This window comes from Nilaparvata lugens, chromosome 1 (assembly GCF_014356525.2).
Source record: "Nilaparvata lugens isolate BPH chromosome 1, ASM1435652v1, whole genome shotgun sequence".
NCBI lineage: Eukaryota > Metazoa > Arthropoda > Insecta > Hemiptera > Delphacidae > Nilaparvata > Nilaparvata lugens.
Window position 1 is genome coordinate 52,250,272 of NC_052504.1, and position 24,354 is coordinate 52,274,625.

Below are 24,354 nucleotides of genomic sequence, written 5' to 3' on the forward strand. Positions count from 1 at the left end.
ACGGATGTGTACTCTAACCCAATATGTCAAGCTGGTAAACTGTGATGGAAATTATATGATTGCTTGCTACAATAATATACCTGGTCATCATTGAACGTCAACTTCAAAGAGTAGTTAATTGGGCTCTTCATGTGATTGACACTGGCCCAAATTAGAATGACTGTTTGACAAGATACACGAAAATATTATACATCATAACTGATGAATTTGTTGATGATAGATAATTCTGATTCTAAAAGCTCTCAATCACACAAAAGCATCTTGATAAATTGAGTGAGTTTGAATCGATCTAAAGAGATTGTGTGGTGCAGTACATTTATGGTGTACTTCAGTCATTTATTACAACTTACAACCTTTTGTTCATCAACCTACTCTACAACATTTTTTTCTCAGTTTTTGATCCTGGAGTATATCAATTGAGACTTGAATATCACTGATAAGAGCCGAAGGACTCCTTTAGTCAGGAAAGACTAGAAATTTTTGAAATCCTGTGTAATATGGGGAATATTGATATGTTTTAATTGTTGTTATTTTGTGCTTTTCTCTAAGGTTGTTTAACTGATCAAAATTGAACAAAATTTTCCCAATATCAACTGTAGTGAACCTTGTTTTTGATAGTTGAAGATTTATTCATTACAAAGTAAGCGCCTTAGATTTGCATCGCCATAAAAGATTTGCTAACTTGCTTCTTATTCGTCCAAATTATTGCAGTCTTCTAGCATTTCCATAGTACTGGCTTAGATTTTGTAATGAAATTAATGCAAGCGTAATAATTGGAAATGTTCTAACCGTGCGACCCCATGACGTTTCAACTTGAAATTAGGCCGGGCGCTCTACGTATTTTCTTGCCAAACGGAAAATTTGAGTGGGGAATGGCAGTTCTAGTCGTCACCACGAAAAGATGTAGTTGCAGAACAAGTCTCAGTCTCTAATATTTAGGCTTCGGTCTAATTAGATGAAAAATAATCCCCTTTCCCTAGTATGGAAAATAGTAGTTGAATGTGAGTGATTGTGAGTGCCGATTTATTTGTTAAATTTTCGATACCATGGTGAAAGCCAAAATAATTATTTAATCAAGCTCAAATACGAGGGCTACTTTTTTTCAACTTCCGATGTGGTATAAAAAAGAAACTAGTGAGAGTAATTGAATGAATTTATTATCAAAAGTTAATCACATTATTAGTTTCTTCTCAACATAGTCACCATTCAGATTGAGGCATTTTTCATACCTGGGTACAAGCTTCTTAATACCTTGTTCATAGAAATTAGCCGCCAGTGATTTGAGATGGTTTTTCACAGATTCTTGCAGCGCATCGTCTGTTCGGAAGCTCTGCTCTCCTAGCATTTTCTTCAGTTCCGGGAAAAGGTGATAGTCGCTTGGTGCTAAGTCTGGGCTATACGCCGGATGGTCAAACACGTCCCATTTAAACCCGTCAAGAAGACGCTTCGTCACAGCAGCACTGTGAGGACGGGCGTTGTCATGAATTAGCACCACTTCCGATGTGAGCATTTCTCTCCTTTTGTTCTGAATAGCTCTCCGCAAACGTTGTAATGTACCGCTTTCACCATAAAGCTCTCACCATATACTCGTTTCATTCTACAGTGAATTTCTGCTGCGGATAACCCTTCAGCTCGCAAAAAACGAATTACACTTGGCGGGAGATTCTATCATATTAGCCATGTTTATGTGTCGCTAGATGAACTGGTAATGACGACAGATGGCCGAAAACGAGTGAGTTTATAGTGTGAGATGTGCATAGTCAGCTGCTGCGCATTGTTGGCCAATGCCGCTCGCATTGCCATCTAGCGGCACGATCGGAAGTTGAAAAAAAATAGCCCTCGTAGATTGAACGGATAAATTGACCTAGGCACTAAATTTATTGTAGAGTGAGTTAGCAAATTTTTGTCTATATTAATTATGGATCATTGCGATAAAGTTTTAATTTGAGAAAAATTATTTGGAATTATTTTTTTCAATGTTGTAATTTTGAAACAAGTAATTGAATAAATAACCGAATTGTTTACAGTGGAGATTATGCATGAATATAACAGAATTTAAAAGATGACCGATAATCTTATGTTTGACTTTGAATACAACTAATGAACTAATGACAGTAGCATTTCTACAAAATCTTTTATTTGACATTCCTGGCTCCCGATAAGTTACTTAAGTTGCTAAAACAGGTGTTGTCCAGGATATAGTCCACGGGTAAATAGTTGAGTAGAGGTGATAGGTAAATATAGAGATTTATAAAGCAATTATCATAAATGTTTACTCGTTACAAAATTGGGTCATATCAAAAATCTGTCATGGCTCCCCACTGTTACACCTGTATTCACCGAAGGAAGTGGTGGTTTGAATCTCCATGGATGGTATATACGTATGATGGAACAATGAATGAGAAACGAGACAAGTCTTTCTCCTCCTATGAAAAAGTCAAGTCTTTTGGAATAGTATCTTTTATTCATATTTCCACTATTACATCTCTCCGGATCCATTAGATCTCAATCACTTGATCAGGGACGAAAATAACTGAAGTAGATCCAATGGAATGAAGCTCCTCAATGGGAAACTGATGTTAACACTGTCCATCGTTTATCTCCTCCGAAAACGAATGATGATCTAGAGCGTTGGGTAGTAATTGAGAATTATTATGGAAAATGAAATCCTCCAGTTTTAATTGGAATTAACTATCAATTAAGAAAGAAAATTTTGTATTCCATAAAGTTGGAAATAGTCTGTCTATTAGTTAATTTATCTAAAGTGTTATGGGAGATGTGATCATGCAATTGTAAATTGACGTCTATTTTGAAAAACTAGATCTTCAAATCGTGAAGTTGAAAATATTATTAACTGTATAGTCTATCAGTGATATTTCGTTAATTAATAATATAATTATTTTCTGAGAGTATGTCCATTTTCAAGCTAGTTTGCGAATCATGCATTTGTAAACAACCGTTCAACAATATGATTCCTCTCCATACGCTCACTCACACTCTCTCACAAACTCGATTTCTCTTTCTCCCACAAACCGACCTGCAAATAAGCTCGCTTCATCGAGGGAAAAGTTCTGAAAGACTTGGTGAATCCTCTCAACGGTGTTCGCCAATTGTTTTCCCTTACGTTCCAAATAAACGTTCTCTGTCCCAGTCTATATTTGTCTTTCTCTCAGAGTCACTGCTTCTCTTTTTGTCTCTTTGGCAAAGGCAAAGTGCACCCCAATGACCATACCATAACCAGCTTGCCCAGTAGTTAACCTGCCTTTCTCCTCCCACAACTGGGTTTGAATCAGCTTACAAAATGAAGCAGCCAAGCCAGACCATTGAATGCAGACCAGCACTTGTTCAGTTCTTATACTGTGGCATCAGGGCCTATTCACAGAATTTTTCCACGACTGTGTTCAGCAACTGAAAAGCAATTCTTCCTCGTTGAGACTGCTCTTTTCAGCAGACACCCATTGGCCCACTTCATCCATTCAAGCACACTGGCTTATTGACCTGTGCAATTGAAGAAGACTTCTAGATAACATGTAAATTGGTATAATTCATATTAGTGATCGAGATCACTTTTTAAACAAAATCATAATATTATTCAAATATAAAATTCTTAGACAAAATGTTTTATACGTACTACAATGCGCGATAAATACAAATCATAATGGATGGCGCAACACAATGAAATAACTTGAGTTAATTATAAGTTATTGATCATTGATAACTGGGAATATTATTTCTTTATTCAGTTTCTCAGTCATCGAAATTTCAAATTCTGAATTTTACTAGTTTTGGAGTGGAAATTTGAATGATATTCATACAAGTTAGTAAGTTTAAACATAATAGTATAGTCTTGAATAAATTTATTTATCATAATTATTATTTCGGGAGAGAGCCAATTTTGGACTTAGCCTGTTGCCCCCTTCCTGATTGACCGAGCAAAGTGAGGTCTAAGATTCAAGTCGACGGTTTAGCATTTCTCTTAATGTTCGAATGTTTAAATGTTTAAATGTTTGAATGTTTAAATGTTTAAATGTTTAAATGTTTAAATGTTTAAATGTTTAAATGTTTAAATGTTTAAATGTTTAAATGTTTAAATGTTTAAATGTTTAAATGTTTAAATGTTTAAATGTTTAAATGTTTAAATGTTTAAATGTTTAAATGTTTAAATGTTTAAATGTTTAAATGTTTAAATGTTAAATGTTAAATGTTTAAATGTTTAAATGTTTAAATGTTTAAATGTTTAAATGTTTAAATGTTTAAATGTTTAAATGTTAATGTTTAAATGTTTAAATGTTAAATGTTTAAATGTTTAAATGTTTAAATGTTTAAATGTTTAATGTTTAAATGTTTAAATGTTTAAATGTTTAAATGTTAAATGTTTAAATGTTTAAATGTTTAAATGTTTAAATGTTTAAATGTTTAAATGTTTAAATGTTTAAATGTTTAAATGTTTAAATGTTAAATGTTTAAATGTTTAAATGTTTAAATGTTTAATGTTTAAATGTTAATGTTTAAATGTTTAATGTTTAAATGTTTAAATGTTTAAATGTTTAAATGTTTAAATGTTTAAATGTTTAATGTTTAAATGTTTAAATGTTAAATGTTTAAATGTTTAAATGTTTAAATGTTTAAATGTTTAAATGTTTAAATGTTAAATGTTTAAATGTTTAAATGTTTAAATGTTTAAATGTTTAAATGTTTAATGTTTAAATGTTTAAATGTTTAAATGTTTAAATGTTTAAATGTTTAAATGTTTAAATGTTCAAATGTTTTAAATGTTTAAATGTTTAAATGTTTAAATGTTTAAATGTTAAATGTTTAAATGTTTAAATGTTAAATGTTTAAATGTTTAAATGTTTAAATGTTTAGATGTTTAAATGTTTGAATGTTCAACTGTTCAACTGATTAACTGTTCAAATGTTCAAATGTTCATATGTTGCACATTTACGGCGAAACGCGGTAATAGATTTTCATGAAATTTGACAGGTATGTTCCTTTTTTAATTGCGCGTCGACGTATATACAAGGTTTTTGGATTTTCTGCATTTCACGGATAATATAAAAGGAAAAAGGAGCCTCCTTCATACGCTATTATCAGAGTAAAAATCAGACTGTTAAATTAATTATTCATCATAAATCAGCTGACAAGTGATTACACAGGTGTGTGGAGAAGCCAGTCTATTGCTGTATTTCCATAAGGTCTCTAGTTTTAATCAGGTACTTGTGGATGAGAATACTGCGTGAGGTCTACTGTTCACAAAACTTCTAGTAATATTTGATTCAGAACAAGTAACATCATTCTTTACATCTTCTTCTTCTTAGGGTGCCTGTCCGTTACGAACGTTGGCGATCATTCTGGCTATTATCAGTTTGTTGGTTGCGCTCCGGAACAATTGAATAGAGGACTTTCCGAACCATGCTCTGAGGTTCGCCAACCAGGAAATTCTTCTTTTTCCTGGAGCTCTCCTGCCTTCTATTTTCCCTTGCAAGATGTTTTGCAATATTTCGTACCTCCCTTTATTGCGCATTATATGACCCAAATATTCAAGCTTTCGACATTTAATGTGGTTGACCAGTTCTGGGGCTGTATTCATCCTCCTTAGCACCTCATGGTTGGTAATTCTATCTGTCCATGGAATCCTCAAGATTCTTCTGAACAGCCATAATTTAAATGCATTGAGCCTGGATACTGTGTCCTCCTTCAGGGTCCATGATTCTACACCATAGAGAAGCACTGAATACACATAACATTTGAGGAGCCTCAGCTTTAGGGTGAGGTTATGGCTCCTGAAAAGTTAATCACATTATTAGTTTCTTCTCAACATAGTCACCATTCAGATTGAGGCATTTTTCATACCTGGGTACAAGCTTCTTAATACCTTGTTCATAGAAATTAGCCGCCAGTGATTTGAGATGGTTTTTCACAGATTCTTGCAGCGCATCGTCTGTTTGGAAGCTCTGCCCTCCTAGCATTTTCTTCAGTTCCGGGAAAAGGTGATAGTCGCTTGGTGCTAAGTCTGGGCTATACGCCGGATGGTCAAACACGTCCCATTTAAACCCGTCAAGAAGACGCTTCGTCACAGCAGCACTGTGAGGACGGGCGTTGTCATGAATTAGCACCACTTCCGATGTGAGCATTCCTCTCCTTTTGTTCTGAATAGCTCTCCGCAAACGTTGTAATGTACCGCTTTCACCATAAAGCTCTCACCATATACTCGTCTCATTCTACAGTGAATTTCTGCTGCGGATAACCTTCAGCTCGCAAAAAACGAATTACACTTGGCGGGAGATTCTATCATATTAGCCATGTTTATGTGTCGCTAGATGAACTGGTAATGACGACAGATGGCCGAAAACGAGTGAGTTTATAGTGTGAGATGTGCATAGTCAGCTGCTGCGCATTGTTGGCCAATGCCGCTCGCATTGCCATCTAGCGGCACGATCGGAAGTTGAAAAAAAATAGCCCTCGTAGATTGAACGGATAAATTGACCTAGGCACTAAATTTATTGTAGAGTGAGTTAGCAAATTTTTGTCTATATTAATTATAGATCATTGCGATAAAGTTTTAATTTGAGAAAAATTATTTGGAATTATTTTTTCAATGTTGTAATTTTGAAACAAGTAATTGAATAAATAACCGAATTGTTTACAGTGGAGATTATGCATGAATATAACAGAATTTAAAAGATGACCGATAATCTTATGTTTGACTTTGAATACAACTAATGAACTAATGACAGTAGCATTTCTACAAAATCTTTTATTTGACATTCCTGGCTCGTGATAAGTTACTTAAGTTGCTAAAACAGGTGTTGTCTAGGATATAGTCCACGGGTAAATAGTTGAGTAGAGGTGATAGGTAAATAGAGATTTATAAAGCAATTATCATAAATGTTTACTCGTTACAAAATTGGGTCATATCAAAAATCTGTCATGGCTCCCCACTGTTACACCTGTATTCACCGAAGGAAGTGGTGGTTTGAATCTCCATGGATGGTATATACGTATGATGGAACAATGAATGAGAAACGAGACAAGTCTTTCTCCTCCTATGAAAAAGTCAAGTCTTTTGGAATAGTATCTTTTATTCATATTTCCACTATTACATCTCTCCGGATCCATTAGATCTCAATCACTTGATCAGGGACGAAAATAACTGAAGTAGATCCAATGGAATGAAGCTCCTCAATGGGAAACTGATGTTAACACTGTCCATCGTTTATCTCCTCCGAAAACGAATGATGATCTAGAGCGTTGGGTAGTAATTGAGAATTATTATGGAAAATGAAATCCTCCAGTTTTAATTGGAATTAACTATCAATTAAGAAAGAAAATTTTGTATTCCATAAAGTTGGAAATAGTCTGTCTATTAGTTAATTTATCTAAAGTGTTATGGGAGATGTGATCATGCAATTGTAAATTGACGTCTATTTTGAAAAACTAGATCTTCAAATCGTGAAGTTGAAAATATTATTAACTGTATAGTCTATCAGTGATATTTCGTTAATTAATAATATAATTATTTTCTGAGAGTATGTCCATTTTCAAGCTAGTTTGCGAATCATGCATTTGTAAACAACCGTTCAACAATATGATTCCTCTCCATACGCTCACTCACACTCTCTCACAAACTCGGTTTCTCTTTCTCCCACAAACCGACCTGCAAATAAGCTCGCTTCATCGAGGGGAAAGTTCTGAAAGACTTGGTGAATCCTCTCAACGGTGTTCGCCAATTGTTTTCCCTTACGTTCCAAATAAACGTTCTCTGTCCCAGTCTATATTTGTCTTTCTCTCAGAGTCACTGCTTCTCTTTTTGTCTCTTTGGCAAAGGCAAAGTGCACCCCAATGACCATGCCATAACCAGCTTGCCCAGTAGTTAACCTGCCTTTCTCCTCCCACAACTGGGTTTGAATCAGCTTACAAAATGAAGCAGCCAAGCCAGACCATTGAATGCAGACCAGCACTTGTTCAGTTCTTATACTGTGGCATCAGGGCCTATTCACAGAATTTTTCCACGACTGTGTTCAGCAACTGAAAAGCAATTCTTCCTCGTTGAGACTGCTCTTTTCAGCAGACACCCATTGGCCCACTTCATCCATTCAAGCACACTGGCTTATTGACCTGTGCAATTGAAGAAGACTTCTAGATAACATGTAAATTGGTATAATTCATATTAGTGATCGAGATCACTTTTTAAACAAAATCATAATATTATTCAAATATAAAATTCTTAGAAAAAATGTTTTATACGTACTACAATGCGCGATAAATACAAATCATAATGGATGGCGCAACACAATGAAATAACTTGAGTTAATTATAAGTTATTGATCATTGATAACTGGGAATATTATTTCTTTATTCAGTTTCTCAGTCATCGAAATTTCAAATTCTGAATTTTACTAGTTTTGGAGTGGAAATTTGAATGATATTCATACAAGTTAGTAAGTTTAAACATAATAGTATAGTCTTGAATAAATTTATTTATCATAATTATTATTTCGGGAGAGAGCCAATTTTGGACTTAGCCTGTTGCCCCCTTCCTGATTGACCGAGCAAAGTGAGGTCTAAGATTCAAGTCGACGGTTTAGCATTTCTCTTAATGTTCGAATGTTTAAATGTTTAAATGTTTGAATGTTTAAATGTTAAATGTTTAAATGTTTAATGTTTAAATGTTTAAATGTTAAATGTTTTAAATGTTTAATGTTTAAATGTTTAAATGTTAAATGTTTAATGTTTAAATGTTTAAATGTTTAAATGTTTAAATGTTTAAATGTTTAAATGTTTAAATGTTAAATGTTTAAATGTTTAAATGTTTAAAGTTTAAATGTTTAAATGTTTAAATGTTAATGTTTAAATGTTTAATGTTTAAATGTTTAAATGTTTAAATGTTAAATGTTTAATGTTAAATGTTTAAATGTTTAAATGTTTAAATGTTTAAATGTTTAAATGTTTAAATGTTTAAATGTTTAAATGTTTAAATGTTTAAATGTTTAAATGTTTAAATGTTTAATTTTTAAATGTTTAAATGTTTAAATGTTTAAATGTTTAAATGTTTAAATGTTTAAATGTTTAAATGTTTAAATGTTTAAATGTTTAAATGTTTAAATGTTTAAATGTTTAATGTTTAAATGTTAAATGTTTAATGTTTAAATGTTAAATGTTTAAATGTTTAAATGTTTAAATGTTTAAATGTTTAAATGTTTAATGTTTAAATGTTTAAATGTTTAAATGTTAAATGTTTAAATGTTTAAATGTTTAAAGTTTAAATGTTTAAATGTTTAAAGTTTAATGTTTAAATGTTTAAATGTTTAAATGTTTAAATGTTAAATGTTTAAATGTTAAATGTTTAAATGTTTAAATGTTTAAATGTTTAAATGTTCAAATGTTTTAAATGTTTAAATGTTTAAATGTTTAAATGTTTAAATGTTTAAATGTTTAAATGTTAAATGTTTAATGTTTAAATGTTTAATGTTTAAATGTTTAAATGTTAAATGTTTGAATGTTCAACTGTTCAACTGATTAACTGTTCAAATGTTCAAATGTTTATATGTTGCACATTTACGGCGAAACGCGGTAATAGATTTTCATGAAATTTGACAGGTATGTTCCTTTTTTAATTGCGCGTCGACGTATATACAAGGTTTTGGATTTTCTGCATTTCACGGATAATATAAAAGGAAAAAGGAGCCTCCTTCATACGCTATTATCAGAGTAAAAATCAGACTATTAAATTAATTATTCATCATAAATCAGCTGACAAGTGATTACACAGGTGTGTGGAGAAGCCAGTCTATTGCTGTATTTCCATAAGGTCTCTAGTTTTAATCAGGTACTTGTGGATGAGAATACTGCGTGAGGTCTACTGTTCACAAAACTTCTAGTAATATTTGATTCAGAACAAGTAACATCATTCTTGACATCTTCTTCTTCTTAGGGTGCCTGTCCGTTACGAACGTTGGCGATCATTCTGGCTATTATCAGTTTGTTGGTTGCGCTCCGGAACAATTGAATAGAGGACTTTCCGAACCATGCTCTGAGGTTCGCCAACCAGGAAATTCTTCTTTTTCCTGGAGCTCTCCTGCCTTCTATTTTCCCTTGCAAGATGTTTTGCAATATTTCGTACCTCCCTTTATTGCGCATTATATGACCCAAATATTCAAGCTTTCGACATTTAATGTGGTTGACCAGTTCTGGGGCTGTATTCATCCTCCTTAGCACCTCATGGTTGGTAATTCTATCTGTCCATGGAATCCTCAAGATTCTTCTGAACAGCCATAATTTAAATGCATTGAGCCTGGATACTGTGTCCTCCTTCAGGGTCCATGATTCTACACCATACAGAAGCACTGAATACACATAACATTTGAGGAGCCTCAGCTTTAGGGTGAGGTTATGGCTCCTGAAAACTGAACCCATTGTTAAAAAAGCACTCTTGGCTTTTCACATTCGACATCTGATTTCCTGAGAATTGTCCCATGACTCATTAATCATAGTCCCCAGGTAGGTGTATTGTGAGACTCGTTCAATTCTTGTCTGGTTGATGTACAGGTTGACCCCTCCGATATTTTCTTTGCTAATGACCATGAGCTTTGTCTTGTTAGTATTTATATCAAGGCCATAGACTCCACTTGCTTTTGTGATCCCATTCACTAAATTCTGCAGGCCATCCATTGAATCAGAGAACACTATGGAATCATCTGCATAACGTAAGTTGTTGAGTTTGACTCCATTTATTGAGATACCTTCATCTATGTCTCCAAGCGCTTCCCCAAAAATGTGTTCTGAGTACAGAGTACAATAATTTATTGGTTATAAGATGCAACCCTGCCTCACACCACGCAGGATTCTCACCGGATCTGTATGCTCTCCATCCACTCTGAGGACCGCAGACTGATTCCAGTACAAGCTAACTATTATTCTCAGGTCTTTTCCGTCAATGCCAGTTTTCTTCAGTACATCCATCATTTGCTCATGTCTAACACGGTCAAACGCTTTTTATAATCAACAAGACATGCAAAGACATTCTTGACATACTGAACGATATCTCATTCACTTGAATCCATAATCACAAGTTAGAGGGTAGACCTACTCTTCCATGATCATTATAATTTTTCACTCATTCATATCTTCCATGATTCACTCAATCATAAAAATGGCCAATTGCCATGCCTAACGCATATAATATTATTATATTAATAGACTTATCATTGAAAATTTGCATTCAGTTGGAATCAATGTTCGGGGAACATCCAATGTTCCTATAATAAAGTTCAATTAGACATGCAAAGACATTCTTGACATACTGAACGATATCTCATTTACTTGAATCCATACTCACAAGTTGGAGGGTAGACCTACTCTTTTTTCATACTCTCAAACTACTCTCATACTACTCAAACTTTTCATAGTTAAATATACAAATACAAGACATGAAAAAAGACAGATACCAAAACAACGAAGAGTCTTGTAGTCGAGTAGAGAACATAACATTATTCGGGAGATAATATTAAATACACTAAACAAAGAAGATATTGTATGATATAATCATTGATCAATATCTAGGGCTGAAGATAATAATCCTCACCATAGAGACATTGTTCCATTCCATTTTAATTTATTGTCCGAACGTAGTGAGGTCTATGTTTCAACTCGGATTTTCTTTTGTTTGTATGTATGTATGTATGTAACGCATTTCCGGCCAAACGCATTTATAGAATTCGATGAGAATTGGCAGGAATATTCCTTTTTCAACTGCGCGTCGATATATACACAAGGTTTTTTAAAATTCTGCATTTTAAGGATAACATGAAAAGAAAAGGAATTCCTCTATACTGTGATATCACTATTATCATCTACTCTGGAGATAGGATTAATAAGACTATAGAACTATTCATAATCAATCAGCTTCCAAGTAGATTGATTATTCATTGAATGGATTACACAGATGTCTGGAATAGCCGTGTCTATTTCTATAAGGTCTATGATTTCAATATTTTGTTTTGCATTCATGGTATTATTATGCTTGCCCATTGATATCAATAACTTATTCTCACATTTGAAAAAACAAATTTGATACATGATTAAAAATGGTTAAATAAACTAAATAATGCTGAAGGAATTATAATATATTTTTTTATTGAATGGATGAAAATAATTTTCAAAAATTTGAGAAATATTTTTTTTATCAGATTGAAAGATTATCACGGAACTGGATGAATTATCAAAAATACAAATTAAAAAAAAACTGAGTTTGTTAACATATTTTCAAACAGGTGACATCAGATACTTGTGGATGAGAGAACTGCTTGAGGTTTACTGTTCACAGAACTACTAGTTTTATTTTTTTTGCAGTTCCACCTATGCTGTCAATACCTAATCAGCTAGAAGGCGCCTACATAGGACAAGATGTCTCTTTGGAATGTCACACAGAGGCTTATCCTACTTCAATCAACTACTGGACGACGGAGAGTGGGGATATGATTGTTTCTGGTTAGTATACAAGAGTTATAAGTGGAACGCTTAATTTTCAAGGAATCACATTATAAATGGAACAGTCATCTTGATTGCTCAATCTCAAATTACTATGCCCAGGGCCCTGGGGGCCTGGGGGGTTTTTAACAATGAACCTTTTCACAGATGAAGTTTATTGAACAACGAGATTTACTCACTCCTTCGTCCTTTTTCAGAATTTATAACAAAATGACATTGAAAGTGCATAAGGAAATAATCTTATCTGAAATAATCTGTTGTGATTTATTATGATTATTCAGCTGGTTTATGAATTGCATTGAATTTATCCATTTATTTATTACAGCTGATGCTATTTGGAAGCTATCACACCTTTATGCGACACATTTATTAGACACATGATACCAGCTAATCAATATACAACTTACTTAGTTTACAACTTTATAAACTCACTTTCACTAATATCTGTCCGCCTGTGTATTGTCTGTCTGTAATATACGCGAAATGATTGATAATTCAACTTTTTATTCAAATGTGGATATCTTTGAAACGGTTTGAGATATCGATATGCGGTTTCCATCATCAATTCCGTCTTGAATTACTGTTTCGGATTGAAGTTGAATTTAGAATGGAGTTGGATCCGGTGCTAGGAACTTTGGGACCAATACGTTTTGGGACTAGAAGGTTCCCACATGAGAGTGGGAGGGTCTTAGCAGGTAGAATCAGGTGTCTCCAACAGGTGGTTGGGCATTGTTCTTCAACACAAAGGCGCTGGAAACTCAGAATAAGCATGTCAGTTGTAGGCCTATCCAACTATATATAAATATTTATTTAATATATTTTCATATTGCATTAATCAGATTTTGAAGTTCAATTATTATTACCGCTACTTTTAATCAGGAAAATATGAATTTCCAGTTTTTATTAGATCAAGAAACTTAGATCTAACATCTGATAACATGTTGAAAAAGAGGCCTTCTAAAAATGGCTGTAATGAAAATAGGTTTTGTTCATCTACTCAGTACACAAAACTATATCTGGAAATGAATTTATAAATGGTTTTCATTCAGAGAAAGAAGCATGATGTGAACCTATCGAAAGGGCCTACTATAGTTTGCAGATCACCTCGCAGGTAGAGATCCTAGACTTTGTCCCAAAATTTCTCTTTTTCCCAGTTGGTTCCGAAATTTCTGGTCCCAAAGTTTTGGTCACTGTTGCGTTCTTATGACAGAACCAAGATTGCGGGAAAAAATGTTGAAGCGATAGAAAAGTAGCCTTTTTTTAATTCGGATAGGATCCTTGATGAAACCTACTGTCGAATTGTCCTTGTAGAGAAATATCGAGCTGTTATCATAATTTCCGCCTACTCTGTATATTCACGAGTTGCGGATTTCAAAGATCAATTCAACATATTTCTTGATTGAGTTCTCAAACCCAGGAGGTCGCTAGTTATTTTATTTTATTTTATTCACAAGGCAGTACTTACTTACTACTACTTCCTCCTTGGTGCTACAGCACATTCAGAGCCATGACCTCCTTCAAAAAGCCTCTCCATTTGTCTCTATCAAATGCCTCACGTCTCCACCCCCTGACACCCAGCTTCCCAACATCGTCACCCACATCCTCCAGCTAAAACTTTCGCGGACGTCATCTCAGCCTTCTCCCTCCTTGGATGTTTCTGAAGAGCAAGGGAAAGTTTTCTCTTTTTCCTGAGATTTTTGCGGCTTTCTGCTGTTCCTATTTCATCATTGGTTGTATGTGTATTTTTCTTGTTATTCCGGTCTAATTTCAAGGCTTTTTCAGTTTTCGTAACAATACTTTTTTCACATGGCAAGGGGATTGGCCTTGCGCTCAACCCCCAACCTGTTGGTCCAGGGTCGTTTGTATAGAGTCGCCCTCTCCCAGGCACTTGCTTTCCCAGCAGCTTTCAGAGTGTAGCCTACCCTGGATTTGATTCGGGTTAACTCCCTAGGCTCTTTCTCAAAAGTATACAATCCAATGTCAAATTAACATAGAATAGAAATATCATACAGTACAGCACCCTTCTATAATTTGATTAGTGTATTGGGCTTCTTTCACATTTATGCGGTTCCGTTCGGTTTGGTTTGTTTTTGGCCGATTCCGACGAGTGTGAAACGCTAATCCGTTTTGAATCCGGTACCGAATCAAAACCGCACAGCACCGAACACACCCTCGACACGAATAGAATTTATAAAAGAAACTGATTGTACAGTCTCTATAGGTTTCATCAGGTTCGAATTCCTTTCCAGGAAACAGCAAATAAGTGAAAACTTTTACACACGCTCGGTTCAATTCCTGTTTCAAACTGATAACGAGTGGATCACCTGTTTTGGAATCTGATGAATTGATTAGTTTGGAAGTTTCCCAGACGTTGATATGGATCAACTCAAGGTACAAAAAATAAATGTATTCTAGGTACATTGGATCTACTGATATGGACTGACTCCTGCAGTGTAATCTAAACCGTAGTGCTGTGGGACAAAACTTGTGAAAAAATATGAATATTATAGTATTAAGAAAATCCTTTCAATTGAATGAGAACTACAAATTTATATATTCCTGATCAAGCAGAAAAATCCAAATGAATAAATATATCTGAACTATATTATTGAATGAATATTTTCATGTGAATAGGCGTGCATCTGACTTGCTAATTCAATGTGTTCAACGCCTTTTTGTTGAAGAATAATCTTCAACCACCTGTTGGAGATAGCTGGTTCAACCTGTGAAGAACCATCCTCTCTTATGTCAGAACCCTTCAGTACGTAGTATTGGTCCCGAAACGTGTTGGTCCCAAAGCTCCTAGCACCGAATCAACTCTAAATTAATAAATTTTCTCTTATGGCAGTGTTTACACATCGACAGGAAGTTGAGAAGATTAAAAGAGCCGTTCCAACAGGGTACCGTCCATTTCGTGGTGGTGGTCTAATCCGTCCAACACGAATCCTTAAGTTATTTTCACTCTTCTAGGATGATCGAATGAATCAATCTATCAATTATTCATGTGCAGGCCTAGGTTTACTACTTATAGTTATAAGTGTGGGAAACGTTTTATCACGATGAAAGATCATTGCCCAGTTCATAGGTAACTAATCCAGGTGAGACTAATCAAAAATTCATATAGGAAATTTATGATTATCATATTGATGATCATCAATGATAAGAAAATATTCTAACTCTTTCAATAGACTCAAACTGCTGTACTTTTTGTTCTGATCCATGCTTATTCAATTCACTATCCATATATTACTCCAGCAACCTGATTAATATTTCTGTTATGGTATCATTTCCTGTGATTTCCGATCATCAACTTAACAGAAAGTTCTAGAAACAAACGTCTGCATGCTCTATATATCGTTGACTAGTCATATCTGAAATCGCTGTCGTATGGGTTTTGAAAAGAAATTTTGAATAAAAAAATTTTTTCAAGACAACGATTTTCTAAAAATATTGAAATAATTTATAAATTATTGATAATCAGAAATAAGGAAACCCTATTACTAATTATTCGGTCTTCTCATCTAATGGAATTAATTCAGGAAAAATCAAATGAAACACAATGAATGTTTAGAAATTCATTATTCAAAAAAAATTACCACTGCACAAAATATATGACAATATCCTTATTCTAAATTGATGATGGGCCCATTTATTTGTTTAAGTCTTTCATGAATCTCAATGCCGGAAAATATAATTTGATCGTCACATTACCTCGGTACCGAGTTACGTCACAGAGTATTTGGTAAAGATGTTCCATAATTGCTTAAAAGAAAACACAGCTTGGCAATTATTTCCTATCGTCCATATCCGTTTTAACCTGTTCCTCGTATGATGCGCCTGGAGTCCCTTGTCTCCTATTTGTCTCATAATTGTGGATTGATTTGGCATTAACAAGGATCGTTCTTCCATAGTCATTAGTAAATTAGTTTGCCACAAACATGGACCGCTGTGAAATAAAACAGCCAAGAATAATTCCTGATTCAAACTTGATACTTTCTTTCAAAAAAAAATCTTTCTTTCTAAAAGGAACAATTCAATTATTACATTAGTGTGAACGATTATCTCAAGTACATTCAGACTTTACCCTTTGATTGTAACGTAGTCTAATTATACATTCTACTTTTACATTAAGTTAATAATCCAGTTATAACGTTTAAGAAAACTATTGATAATTACTTTTCCCAATGAACTATATGACTTAATATTTATCAAAACAAATTAATAATATCATTTTTATTTTACTTGAGTGAATTACTTTTGAAGTTAGTAGACTCTCAGAATGAACAATAATTCAAATATCATTTTCACACATAATCTATCAATCTGCTCTAATGAAAGTAACAATGAAAAGTACCTAAAATATAATGAAAAAGGATAACAAATAGTTTACCTTTAATAGCGGTTTTGAGTATAGCTTATATACAAATATCTTCATACGTCGAAAAATTCAAAATCACTTAACAAAATAGAAAGAAAGAAACTTGGAGTGAATAATCACATGGTGGAATTGTTGTTAAATCTAGGGCTGCTTGCCGGCAACTGAATAAGGAGAAAATAATTTCTGCCCTCTACCAATGCCTCGCACTGGCTGGGTGCTCACCCACAGCTGGCTCAGTAAGCACAAATAAATAAATGCTCTCTTTGTTCTTATTCTTCTTCCTAAATGTTAATATTCATTTGCCTTATTATAAAAGAAAGTGAAATGAAATTTGATTCATAATCAAAATTCGTTTCATATCGTTGCGTTTATGGTAGAAAACATGAACAAATCTGTTTGAAGCGCAGTGGTATGGGAAGAAAAATTGGACGAGGAAATTGAGTAGCTCAAACAATAACACTGTCCCTGTCATCCTGTTTTTCGTCCTCTCTTTGGACGGTAATCAGTGACGTTACAATATGATGGCAGACAATTTTTTGCTGCGTAGACATTTTTCAGCTTCCTGTCTGCCGAATGATTGCGCACGGAAGAGCTAGCTGTCTATTCAAATTCATTCTAGTATATTTTCAACTGGAATCTATACAGTATCTCCCTCTCTACACATGCATTTACTATTATATACAGTATTTGCATAGAAAATGTATACATATATGACAATATACAGTGTGATGATGTTGAAATGTGAGGCTGCGACCAGAGATTAATCCAGCGCTGGAGAAATATCACCAGGTCGCATTATATCGATTTTATTTGACGTGAATGGAGCGAAAGACTTATTACCAGTCACAACATGCTGATTGGTTTCACATTTCATCCCACACCTTATTCATCTCTCTATAATACCGAGTTTTTTCAAAATCCACCAATGAATGGTCCAGTAAGACGTTGGATAAAGAGTATAAAGGGATCGAATCAAATCGAATATGATTGGTTTTCCATCGGTAATATACTCTCCGATGATCTTTTGAGAGTATTTAAAAGAGGGGGATTTCATTTTTGAATTTATATTGAAGCTAGAATGTCATATTAGAATGGAATTGCCCTGGCCATATTACCAGAAAACATTACTTGACTGGAGCTCACGCACGTTGCGAAAAAGCAGAGAAAGGTACTCCCACAGATGGAATGAATGAATGAATGAACATGTTACAAACATTTGAAGTGTTAACTTCACAATAATATAAAAGAATAGTACTCCTCACCTAGAACGGGATTATGGGATTGAATTAGATTAGATAAGAGTTTTTTATTTTTGTATGTTAAAATAATTATGGGACGAGGAGTTCGAGAGATGATGCGTGGGAGCGAGATTTGAAGAAGAGAGGAAGGAATGGGAAATAATGAAAAACGTATACAAAAATAGCTTTGGCTTTACAAGGACTGAAATCGAACAGAATGTTCTCATAAATTTAATTCTTCTATGAAAAAGCATAATATAAACAAGCAACTGCTGATTATTACATTCAATTATACAAATTAAAAAGAAGCAAATACAATTCAAACGAAGAAATTTAAGTGGAAAAATTGAGCATGGAAATCTCCACAATTGATGTTCAGTAACATTTCCACCTAATATTGAAAATAAGCTCGAAATTTAAGAAAATATGTTACTATTCAAATGCAAACTTAATGAGAGAGGCAACTGTTGATTCCAATGTACCTAGAATGTATTCTAGGTACCTTTGTTGACTCTATTGTGCGTGTTTGTGGCGTATAAGTCTGTACGCACCTCTGTATTGACATGTTTTCCCTTCCCTTGCTTCACTATATTGAGGTATTGGAATATCCATGTCCTCTCATTATGAAAAAAATTTCATGGATTCTTAAGGTGCGTACAGATATACGCGCCGCGAACATGGGCAATTCACTTTTAATCAGCTGATGCTAAGCTTTTTATATCTGTATCTTACCGTTTCTGTAAAAATACAGATATAGTAGCTGATTAAAAGTGAATTGCTCATGTTCGCGGCGCGTATATCTGTACGCACCTTTATAGGCCCTTCAAAGATCCTTATCGAATCCTATAATACTTCCAAAGTTTATTAGATATATACATCTTCCGTCATAGTCATCTCAATCTACTTTCTTCAATATTTGCATGCTGTAATGAGTTAAACAAGGGATAGAAATAATTTTCATTGAGTTATTGTGAATTTTGTTATAGGTTTTCAAAGACTTTCTAATATTTCTTATGCTACTTTCTAATATAAGTGCTGTAGATGTGGATGTTTCAGGAGACAAGTACGAGGCGGTGTCAGTGGACAACGGTTACAACAAGTACATGATGTTGAAGATCAGGAGTGTGAGCAGCACTGATTTTGGCTCCTATCAGTGTGTGGCCAAGAACTCGCTTGGAGAGACAGATGGACTCATCAAGTTGGATGGTTAGACTGAATCATTATCACAATCATGTTTACCATTTACATTGTTCACTCGTCACTTCAGAAGAGCTCATTATGAAAGGGATGATATCCATTACATGTATTACACACACGGTATATAGAAGAAGGAGTATATTTTCATATAAATACCGTGTTTACACAGATGTCTAGAGAAGCCTAGCAATGGTTTACAAAACATCCCAGGACATGGGTTGCTTTTCGTGGATTGGCGTGGGTCTACTTTGCGGCGGTGCTTATTTAGTCTTAACATTAAACTGTGAGACTTTAATTGTTCACATCAGAATATGGAAATCACATAATGATGGGTGATCATATTTCTATCATAATTATTATGATTTCATCACGAAATGAGTATCTCACTATAAAATTGGAAGTATAGTTATTCATATTTTTTGAAGCATAACCGCATTCGATCTTTATCAATGTGAAGATGGGATTCAATAAGTGGGAAGATTATTTTATATATTTAATTATTCATACACATTTTTATGATTCACAAATCAGTATCGATCATGAAGAAGGAGCTACATCCTATTATCCTATTGTTTGGGGAAAATCTTTGATGATGTTCTCCCTATTCAAACTTGACAACAGGCGGATTTTCACTACTCCTTGTGAAGAAGAGGGAAAATATATATTTGGGTGTGGATAGTAATAATAGTGAGACTTCCCATGAATATCAACAGAAGTATGCTTCGATTTCAGAAAAAAATATTTTTTACATATTCAACTATAGATTTTCCGGTCGTTTAATTTGTTATCTGGAACAATAATAATTATTCCATCCATTGTTCGATCACAGTCAGTATCCTTCTCAATACAATTAGTCCAGTCACTATATAATATTTCTAATTTTCTGTACGATGGCTGGATATGGTGGGAATAGCTGAAAATTGGAAAGTGAACTGAAAATATGAGGTGTTTGAGCACTCTGTATTTAGCGCAAGGAAATGCTGCATAAAACAATTGGTTCTGGAATTTTCTTAGGTATCCAAACAATCAATTATTTGAAAATCGGAGCTACTTTTATATTGCAAGCACACCCCCTTTTTCATGAACTACATATTATTTCCCATTATTGACTGAACTAAATATGATTTTAGTAATTCTATCGTCTGTCTGATACACCACCTCAATAAATAAACGTGGATATTCAATGCATCCTAGATTCTCCTTATAATGAATATTTGTAGAATTATTGAGCCTGATAATCCGATGATGAACTTTTGTTCCAGAAATACCAGCACCTTCGACCACCACAACGTCCACTGTCATAACAACAACCACAAATGTCAAGAAGAAAGGTCAGTTCATAATACGTCATCTTCTCTGCTACAATATATTTCCAATCGATTTCTGATAATAATTAGTTCAAGAACACTTATTAAGATCTAATAATTAGAACACTTGATACAATTTTCTATATAATTTTTTTAAGAATTAGAGCTTCTACTAACCGAATATTTTTCTCTTAAAATAATTTGGTCTCATTGGTTTTTGAGAATGAACTCATCAAAACCGAAATGGATAACTGATGTCAAAATATTCATCCAGATGGCAATGGAAAATACTGAAATCTCAAATTTCGAATCCAATGATTCGTGTAAATGTAAGAAATGAGTAGTCTGCACACGAATTGCATCACTCTGATTGTATTGATAACAGTCAATTCCAAAGTCAGCTAATACTTCAAGGTCTTAGAATCTTGACCATTCACTAGCGAGTATATGTTGGTAATTAGTAGAAGGCCGTGCACACAATAAGCTCTCATTGGTTAACCGCATTACGTCACCCCATTTTGTTATTATATCATTCAATCAAGGGGATAAAACTGAACCAGAGAATGACTAACTACAGAGAATAGCTTGAGCAACAAATCGTTATGAGCTATTTATTTTGAAAATCTAATAACAAACTAGAGACTAGTGATTTGAGGACAAGAAACAGACAAAGTTCAACACTTATATTTTTTCTGTGACAGGATGGCAGACTGCATTTTATAGCTTCTAGTTCATTTTGGAGTTCTAACCATCTTGCATAACTAATAAAATCATTCTATTTAATACGCAATACATGATCTGAGGATAGTAAGTTCAGAAAGTGGAAATAGTAGTCTAGTTTAGTAGTCAGAAACAGGATAGTTAGAGAACATTGTATTCTATCTATGAAGTCTGAACTTTTTTTTGAACTTGTATTTTTTTTGTTTGAAGTCTGAACTGAGAGAACATACGAACTAAGACGTGAGAAATTAACAATATCTATCAAGTTCTCAATATATATATATATTGTTTTTCAAATGAAATTTCATTGCATTGGGAAAATTATTCCAACAGGACGTCTGAACAACAAACAGTGGCGAGATCGACCATCTGACAACCTCGTGCCTCAGGGCGATCATGGCACCAGTGAGTGGAGAGAAACAGCAGGTTCGAAGTTATAATAATTCAAGCTCTGATGAAATTACTTTACAATTTTCAGTTTCCTTGCCCTATTACCATAGCTAAGGTAAGTATTGCTTTCCGAAAAAAATTAAGGTACCCGAAATTCTAAATTTCTATACGTTTCAAAGTCCCCTGAGTCCAAAAAAGTGGTTTATGGGTATTGGTCTGTATGTGTGTGTGTGTGTGTGTGTGTGTGTGTGTGTGTGTGTGTGTGTGTGTGTGTGTGTGTGGTGTGTGTGTGTGTGTGTGTGTGTGTGTGTGTGTGGTGTGTGTGGTGTGTGTGTGTGTGTGTGGTGTGTGTGTGTGTGTGTGTGTGTGTGTGTGTGTGTGTGTGTGTGTGTGTGTGTGTGTGTGTGTGTGTGTGTGTGTGTGTGTGTGTGTGTGTGTGTGTGTGTGTGTGTGTGTGTGTGTGTGTGTGTGTGGTGTGTGTGTGGTGTGTGTGTGTGTGTGTGTGTGTGTGTGTGTGTGTGTGTGTGTGTGTGGTGTGTGTGTGTGTGTGGTGTGTGTGTGTGTGTGTGTGTGTGTGTGTGTGTGTGTGTGGTGTGTGTGTGTGTGTGTGTGTGTGTGTGTACACGATATCTCATCACCCTATTAACGGAATGACTTGAAATTTGGAACTCAAGGTCCTTCTCCTATAAGGATCTGACACGAACAATTTCGATCAAATCCAATTCAAGATGGCGGCTAAAATGTTGTCAAAACTTGATTTTTCGAGATTTTCTCGAAAACGGCTCCAACGATTTTGATCAAATCATACCTAAAATAGTCATTGATAAGCTCTATCAACTGCCACAAGTTTAATATCTGTAAAAATTTCAGGAGCTCCGCCACATCAATGCAAAGTGTGATTTTAGATTCCCGATTATCAGGCTTCAGATACAATTTAAACAAAAAATTTCATTTGAAAAAGATTGAGCATAAAAATCTCTACAATTAATGTTCAGTGACATTTTCACCTAAAATTGGAAATAAGCTCGAAATTCAAGAAAATTTGTTTATCCAATAAAGCAAACTGTTGATTCTATTAAATCATTCACTATGAAGAGATAGCAGACTACGTGTGTCTCCAGCGTTATTGTCCTGTCACCAGCTGGCAGATCTTTGAATAGTACACTTGCAATGCGCGTGTACACTTGCGTCAAGTTGTGTGAGTGCGCCACACTAGATTTTTAAAGTTACAATTCGGGTTGTCAGCAATATCTAAATACCTCAGTCTAGTTATTGACTCAAATCTAACGTGGAGGAGTCATGCTAAATTTAGCATGTCGTAGTGGAACTAAATTGAAAAAACGTCTGTAGAAGGATAGGCCTAAGGAGTTTCTTGTATTTTGTGTTATGTTCGTTTTTGAAATGAATGATTGATTGATTGACTCCATCCCATTACAAAAAAATCCATGCTATGAACATTTTTCATAAGAAAGTTGAGATTTCCTATGAATATTTTTTCTTTTTCAATTCTAGGTGGAATGACTATCGTTTATCAATAACCTTAACCGTCGTAATGTCGCTATTGCGAAATTGGAACAAACATATTCTGCGTAGAGTGACTATTTTTTGTTGGTTACATTTTGAATTGACAATAATTGACATCATCATCTACCAATGTTATACATATATTGCAATCATTGACACAGTTTTTTGTATTTAGGCTACAATTATTTGTGGCTGCTCCAGAACAATGCCTCTTGCACTTTTATTCATATCATTTTATCACTGATTATTGTTGGTGATTGTTATTTGGAGGAAGTCTATAATATTATCGAGTGCTCCCCATATTACTCCAGAATATTTTCACTTGGTTATAATATATTGTATATCAATTTAGAGTTTGTCAAAGTTTATTATCAAAGTAACATCAAACAATCATATATTATCATATCACATTATATCAATCATATGAAAGTATATTAATCTATTGTCAAAGTTTATAGATTGGTCGAAAAAGGCTTTCAGCAATAATAACTTCAACAGGAATTGAAGTGAATGATTCTCAATTGATTGGCACCTTGGTTGGTACTATTCCTGGTCTGAGCACAAAATCAAGAAGAAAAAGGCTTCACAGAGTACTGCGACAATATCTCAGCATAAAGGTCACTCTAGCTGCAACATGATGCTTCAATATTTCAATAGTTCGATAATTCAATTGATTCTATTTTAGTGAGAAGGTCATTCGTGAGTGAATCTCGACTGTCAAAAAATTATTATATTGGAATTTAATTTGTTTGTATCAACGATATTGATTTCAGACTTTCATAACTCTGTTAGTATCAATATAGAATCATTTTTATAATATTATCGTTAATGAAATGAGAGACTTGTTGGAATAAAGGATAAAAATCATATAGTTAGATAAGGCCTAGTTTGAAGAATAGTATCCTATCTAGGTTCTAAAATGAAAGTGATGTGTATTCGAGTTTATCTGCCATAAAAAATACAGCGATTCAAATGATTGTTTTATTCCAATAACCTCAAGCTTGTCAACTGTAATGAATTTGTGATTTGGATTGTATTGATTCCATTGAAGTGATGTCAAATGATAGGACTAGCCATCAATCTAAGGACAGATTCATTGTTCAGACAGAGA

At 34.1% G+C, this 24,354-nt stretch overlaps 1 protein-coding gene across 8 annotated transcripts in view; it reads left to right on the forward strand.

Moving 5' to 3' along the window:
- Positions 1 to 24,354, forward strand: part of LOC111063342 (lachesin) — a 246,186-nt gene that overhangs the window by 220,236 nt on the left and 1,596 nt on the right. For 4 of the 8 annotated variants that reach the window (XM_039436199.1, XM_039436205.1, XM_039436219.1 and 1 more), the window contains exons 8-11: positions 12,352 to 12,489; positions 19,147 to 19,311; positions 20,565 to 20,633; positions 21,663 to 21,755. In XM_039436199.1, coding sequence (XP_039292133.1) covers positions 12,352 to 12,489; positions 19,147 to 19,311; positions 20,565 to 20,633; positions 21,663 to 21,755 — 465 coding nt within the window. The remainder of the gene's footprint in view (positions 1 to 12,351; positions 12,490 to 19,146; positions 19,312 to 20,564; positions 20,634 to 21,662; positions 21,756 to 24,354) is intronic. The other 4 variants (XM_039436213.1, XM_039436238.1, XM_039436210.1 and 1 more) reach the window with 2 other exon arrangements.